General features: G+C 30.3%; 1 protein-coding gene across 2 annotated transcripts; it reads left to right on the top strand.

Annotated features, from left to right (window-relative positions):
- The first annotated feature begins 2,684 nt into the window (after positions 1–2,684).
- LOC145578901 (cytokinin dehydrogenase 3-like) lies at positions 2,685–6,362 on the top strand. 2 transcript variants are annotated; one of them, XM_081636197.1, is made up of 6 exons: positions 2,685–3,414; positions 3,977–4,104; positions 4,920–5,046; positions 5,164–5,213; positions 5,317–5,585; positions 5,815–6,362. In XM_081636197.1, the coding sequence occupies exons 1-6, from the start codon at positions 2,736–2,738 to the stop codon at positions 6,140–6,142; spliced, it is 1,581 nt and encodes a 526-aa protein (XP_081492323.1). In that variant the 5' UTR covers positions 2,685–2,735; the 3' UTR covers positions 6,143–6,362. The 2 variants fall into 2 exon arrangements, with proteins under 2 accessions (XP_081492323.1, XP_081492322.1); XM_081636196.1 differs by having other exon boundaries at positions 4,920–5,213.
- The last annotated feature ends 375 nt before the right edge of the window (positions 6,363–6,737 follow it).

The raw sequence follows: 6,737 nt of genomic DNA, 5'->3' as shown, positions 1-6,737 counted from the left end.
GTGGATCTAGATTACAGATTTTATCATTAGATATGGATCATGCATGTGAATAATAAAAGCTTGTTGAAATTGTGATATTTGTGGGACATTTAAATTTATAAGTACGTATCGAGTAGTATTTGGTCTAATGGATGGTATATATTAAAGTTTCTATCGTAATCTTAATGTCTTCTATGTGATCAAATTGTACTAAGCTGAACTCTTTGATCTAGCTATAGGGATTTAGACGTACTTTCTTCCTTGCCCCTCACTTCTAAGGAGCATAGAGGGACACATGAAAAATTATGTATGTTCAAATGAGTTATATATTTTTACTTGTCCAAAAATATATTTATGTCAATGATGTTGACAATTTATTTCACTCAAAACTAGAAATTATCTACGGAGTAATGTATGTATTTCTTGGTGTCACCTAGCTAATAGTCAAATTATTCTTCTCTTTCTTGATGGAAGGGCAGTTGATCTAGGTATAGGTTCTTCTCTTTCTTGATGGAAGGGTAGTTGTTCTAGGTATAGGTAAGAAATACTCAAATAACTTCTCGTTCAACTCTACTTGATCCAATTGACCTAAAATGTATATATTTACTTTACTTGCCCGTTTGATTTACTACCTCCGTTTTATATTAGTTACAACTTTAAAATATTATTTGTGAGATATAAAATATTCCAAAGTTGCAACTAATATAAAACGGAGGTAGTATAAGTTCTCACATATTTATTTGAAATTGAGTCGAGTAATTAACATTTGATGGACATTGGATGGACCTAAGACTCAAGTTTCAGACTATACATGCATATCTCTAATCATGTTATAATTAGATTAATATTAGTATTAACCTAGCTAAGCTAGGTTAATGATGAAGAGAATAACTGGTTACAAAATTTTAAATGGTACTACTGTACTGGTAAAATTATGATCATCACTTACTTATTATCTACTAATGACCATGCATAACTACATAATACAGTTATATATATAGTGGGAGTTGGGACCATATGTTATAAACCCTTACGTTTCGAAATATAAACCACCAAGGCATCAACATACATCTTTAAAGTTATTCATTGCCACTTATTTTAATCAAATATATCAAAATTATATCACCAATAAGAATCCTTATTTTTATCATAATAACGTATTTTAGATTTTTTTTTTTTAAAAAAACTTTTAACTTTATGCTGGTACTTATGTGAGGTGTATTGTAAATAATGAATCTATCGGTAGTTGCGCGTTTATTTTATAGTTTTTTTTTTTTTTTTTTTTTTATAAATTTTTTTTTGGCGTTTAGAGAACCATAAGGGCGGGGAGTAAAAATCGATCATAGGGTCTCCTGAAATCAGAAGGAGAGCTTTAACCACTTAAGCTATCCTTCACTCTCAAAGTGAATTTATTAATTGATAAACTTGAAGAAACGTACAAAAATATAAAGAGTACTTAAATAAACTGAAGGATTATGAGTTTAATAAATTATGGACTTATTAGTGAGTTGAATAGTTTAATAATACTGGGTAGTAATATATACAAAGTATAAAGCATCCTAATAATAAGCTTCTTTTTTAGAGTGAGGGATAACTTAAGTAATTAGAGCCCCTTTCTGATTTTAAGAGATCTTCATTAGAATCGAGATTCCAACTCTACCTTTTTTTTCTTGGATTGTATAACAAGATAAGCGTGTTTTTTAAATTGGACTTAAAGGATTGAGTTGACTACGGTTTACTAAGGCATTACTTAATTAGCCTGTACAATTTAGATAAGAAAAAATATATATTATAATACCCTTCTTACAATAACTACTCAACACGTGTTATATATGTAGTAAATTTCATACATTATATAATAATGTAATAAAAGTCACAGTGAATTGGTGGTGATAAACTCTATCTTGCCAAAATTAGTAAATATGATAAATTAGTGTTATTTAACACACACACACACAAAAAAAAATAAAAAAATAAAAAAAAAAAATAAATTTGGAACATATCAGTGATAGTAAATTAGTAATTGGTTAAAAATTGATATATATAATGGATTTTTTTTTTTAAAAAAATGGATATATAATAATATTAACAAAGGACCATAAATGTATAGTTGGGAATATATAATGGAATAAATGTGTCCGTAATAACTCTTTAAAGTCAGATAAATTTGTTGATTGTAATTTGACAAATTTGCAATAACTTTTTTTTTAATGGTGAATGCAATAAATCGAATACTGTGAGGGATAACTCAAGTGGTTAGAGCTCCTCTCTCGATTTTAAAAGATTTTGGATCGATTCTTATCACCCACTCTTCTGACTCTCGAAAGTCGAAACACTAAATCTTTTTTTTAAAAAATAAAGAATAAAAATTATTACAGGAAGTTGCATAGGAAAGTACCCTTGACTTGAGTTCTTGAAATCACATCTCCCTTTGATATGATACATACAACTATACAACCCAACATACTCTACATTACTTAACATTATTCTTCATGGTAAGTTGCATTGGTAACTAAAAGTCTTAAAGTAACCATTTATCAAAGGACAAATTAATTAAATATAAAGGAAAATAACTACATCCACCACATATCATTATTTCATACCTCTTTTAATTTATTATTTTATTATAATATTATTTTTGGGTATATATACCCCCTCAAGCTGGGCTTAGATCTCCTACATTATTTCCCAATCCCACTTATTTTTTTCTTCATTCAACTACAACAATTCAACATCATTTCTCCTTGTCAAAAGATATGGCAAAAACTACTCTCACTAATTTATCTTACTTCTTCATAATATTCATAATCAGCCGTTTAATACCAATCATAGGTGTTAATCAAAGGTTATGGACCGACCTACTTCCTCTTAATCTCTTAAGTTTAGACATTTCCTCTAGGTTAAGCCTAGACCAATCATCTCTAGCCATGGCTTCCACTGATTTTGGCAACCTAGTCCACACGAACCCAGCCGCCGTGTTACACCCTTCTTCCGTTGGTGATATAGTTTCCTTACTCAAATTCTCTTACAACCATTCCTTCCCTTTTAAGGTAGCGGCTCGAGGCCGAGGCCATTCTTGTAGGGGACAAGCCATGGTTGAAAATGGTGTTGTTATAGACATGCCATCTTTAAACATCCCTATTACACGTAAAAACTTTGATAATAATTACGATGATAAAAATAATAATTATTATCATAATGATAGGATTAGGGTTTCTCATGATTCTTTACTAGGGTTTTATGCTGATGTTGGTGGTGAGCAACTTTGGGTTGATGTGTTACATGCTACACTAGACCACGGTGTAGCCCCCGTCTCGTGGACCGACTATTTATACCTTAGTGTTGGCGGAACCCTATCAAATGCCGGGATTAGCGGTCAAGCTTTTCGCTATGGTCCTCAGATAACCAATGTTCATGAATTGGATGTTGTTACCGGTATATTATCATATTCTTCCTCTAATATTTTTTCATTACCTATTTCTATGTTCTTCTAAACTACTAATTACACTTTTCCTCAAAAACTACTAATTACACTTTGTATTTTAATTATATTTTTTTGGTGCAAATAAGGGGAACCAAATTTTGTATTATTAGACTATATTATACCGTTAACTCAAATTCATAGGGACTTAGAAGTTTTATTTAAGATCTACCGTAAACTTAATTGGATTTTTTTTGGTTGGATTTTATTAGTATACTAGGGTACAAGTTTTTTTAGAAAGAGTTTTTTAAAAAATTAAATTTGATACTTATTGAATTCATAATATTATCAAAAAATTGAATCGATCTATGGATTTTGTTTTACAAGAATATTTGAACTACAATTAAAATTAGAATGAAAAAACTCAAACATGGAGCACTATAGAAAGATTGGGTTTTTAATTTAATTTAATTTTGATTAAAAAAGTCTATGATACACATTATTTCAAGTTTTCAACAGCTTAAAAATTTCCTTTTCTTTGGTTTAGAAGATTTACTTTAATTTATTTGTTTTCAGGAAAAGGAGAATTAATCACATGTTCAAAGAAGATGAATTCGGAGTTATTTCATGCGGTTTTAGGCGGACTTGGACAGTTTGGAATTATTACTAGAGCAAGAATTAGACTAGAAGCAGCACCAAAAAGGGTAATTTAATTAAATTATACACTTTATATATAAACTCCTTTTATATTTGTTGAATGTGGTCCGGGTTATCGACCATATGCAACTTGGTGTTGCACCAAATTTATTTTTGTGGTAAACATTAGGGAATCTAGTGCGTGCTCCGTAGTATAATGACTTACATACATCTCTACCATGTAATCATGTGAAACGAGTCGGAAATATTATAGTGAACACTGAGGAGGATTTAAGTATATGACCTAATTATACACGGACACTTAGTTGACATCCTAGCAAGAGCTTCTAGTGAGCTTCGTAAAATCGTAGATGAGGATATATGTGGTGTGGCCTTGCCTCGCCTAGTTCTCTTTATTTATTATTCTTCCATTAGTTTAATCTTTTTATCCTCGTCACAATTAAAATAAAAACTTTAGCTTTGTCACAAAACTTGATTTGATTTAACAAATTCCCGACTTTGAGCTAATTTTCTCTCTGAAAAAAGAGGACAATAAAAACCTCCTTTTATGTTGATCAATTACTCTTATGAAATGGTCTGTCACATAAATGTTTCACATGATATATAATGTGGCTAATTATTATGAGTGTTATTGCTTTCCTACAAAGTACATACAATAATCACAAGACTAATTGTACTAAGTAATTAAATACAAAGCACACATTAATTAAAACTTAGCTTGGAAAAGCCATGACAACGGTGGACCTCTTTTGTTGTACCTTTTTCCATCTTAGTGTAGTCTAAAACATGTGCTTTTACGTCAATCGTCATCTTATTAATTAATTTGTGTTTAACTAAATTAATTGTTTGATTAATTTTGTAGGTGAAATGGGTCCGGATGCTTTATGATGATTTTTCAACATTTACTAGAGATCAAGAACACTTAATATCACTTTATGGAAATTACCAAGAGTTAATCAACATCAATCATGGTTTAAACTATGTTGAAGGTTCTATTATTTTGCAACAAGCTGATCCAAATAACTGGAGATCCTCTTTCTTTTCATCTAATGATCAAGTTAGAATTACTTCTTTGAATGTTCCTAATGGTGTACTTTACTTCTTAGAAGTGGCAAAGTTTTATTATGATCATGATGATGACACCAACACGGATAAGGTAATGATTAGTTGTTACATTATTCCAACCTCTCGTAATTTATCATTATATTACGTTATTTCTTTTGTGTTTGCTTAACATGTTATGGTACACGAACATGTAGGAACTAAAGAAGCAACTCAAGGGGCTAAATTGTATTCCGGAATTTATTTTCACTAGGGATGTATCTTTCGTCGAGTTCTTGAATCGAGTTCGAAAAGGAGAGCTAGAACTTCATTCCAAAGGATTGTGGGAAGTTCCACACCCATGGCTTAATATTTTCATACCGAAATCTCAGATTGAGGATCTTTATCATGTTATTCCTAACATCATTGCCAAGGATAACACGGATTTAGCCGGACCAATCCTCCTTTATCCATTGAACCATAACAAGTATGTCACACTTATAATTTTAGTACCTTTATCATTAGGGTGCGTTCTTCATCTAAATTTATATGATTTGAACAAATTAAACTTAATTAGCCTTAAAAATTTTTGAAAGTTGAAGAGAATACACCCTTATTACTAATACATTACTAAATCAAATTATACCAACAATGTGATTATTATTCAATTCATAACATTTTAAACTCGGATTTTTGACGGGGTACCTATAATGCAGGTGGGACGACAACATGTCCGCGGTTACACCCGAAGAAGATGTGTTCTACACACTAGGGTTGCTCCATTCTAGTGGTTATGATGATTGGGAAGCATTGGAGAGAAAAAATGAGGAGATATTAAAATATTGTGAAGAACATGGTATTAAGATTAAGCAATATCTTCCTCATTATACCACAACGAAAGAGTGGGAAACTCATTTTGGACACAAAAAATGGAGAATATTTCAACAAAGAAAGAATTCATTTGATCCAAAAATGATTCTGTCACCTGGTCAAAAGATATTTAATAGTGTAGGCCAAGGTGAAGATCGAAGTAGGTCCATGTAGAAGACTTGCATTATGCCTTTAGTCGTTGTACATAGAATATTTTGTAGTTGTTATGAAAATTCTCTCCATTTTGTCTAGTATATGGATGATCAAATACATGCCAAATTGCCAATAAATATAAATTGTAGGTAATTATGGATAATTGGTTATGTATTTATTGTTGTAACTAGTTTTATTTATACGTGAGAGAATTAATAAAATATATATGGATATTTCTTTATCGTGATAGACTTATTCAAAAGCAGACTACGAATAAAACAACCGATTTGATGCACTTATATAAAAACTACTAGGTGAATAAATTGGTTAAAATATTGTTATTGAACCTTTTACTCCGCATATTATTATAACAATGCTTTATATCTTATAAGGATGTGTACACAAGTTTGCAACTCATTAAAAATGTACTACTTTTTGAAAAAACAAATAAAGAATATTCCGAAAAATCTTATTTAATTTCAAAAATATTTTTAGAATTGCACTTCTTTATACAGTGCATGCAATGTGAATAAAAGAAATATGTTTAGAAAAGAAGTATTAGCTAGTACAAGTGACATGCAAATAGTCAAACGAAATAAATAACTCATTGATCAAA

This window comes from Chenopodium album, chromosome 14 (assembly GCF_948465745.1).
Source record: "Chenopodium album chromosome 14, dcCheAlbu1.1, whole genome shotgun sequence".
NCBI lineage: Eukaryota > Viridiplantae > Streptophyta > Magnoliopsida > Caryophyllales > Amaranthaceae > Chenopodium > Chenopodium album.
This window is presented reverse-complemented; position numbering and strand designations above follow the sequence as displayed.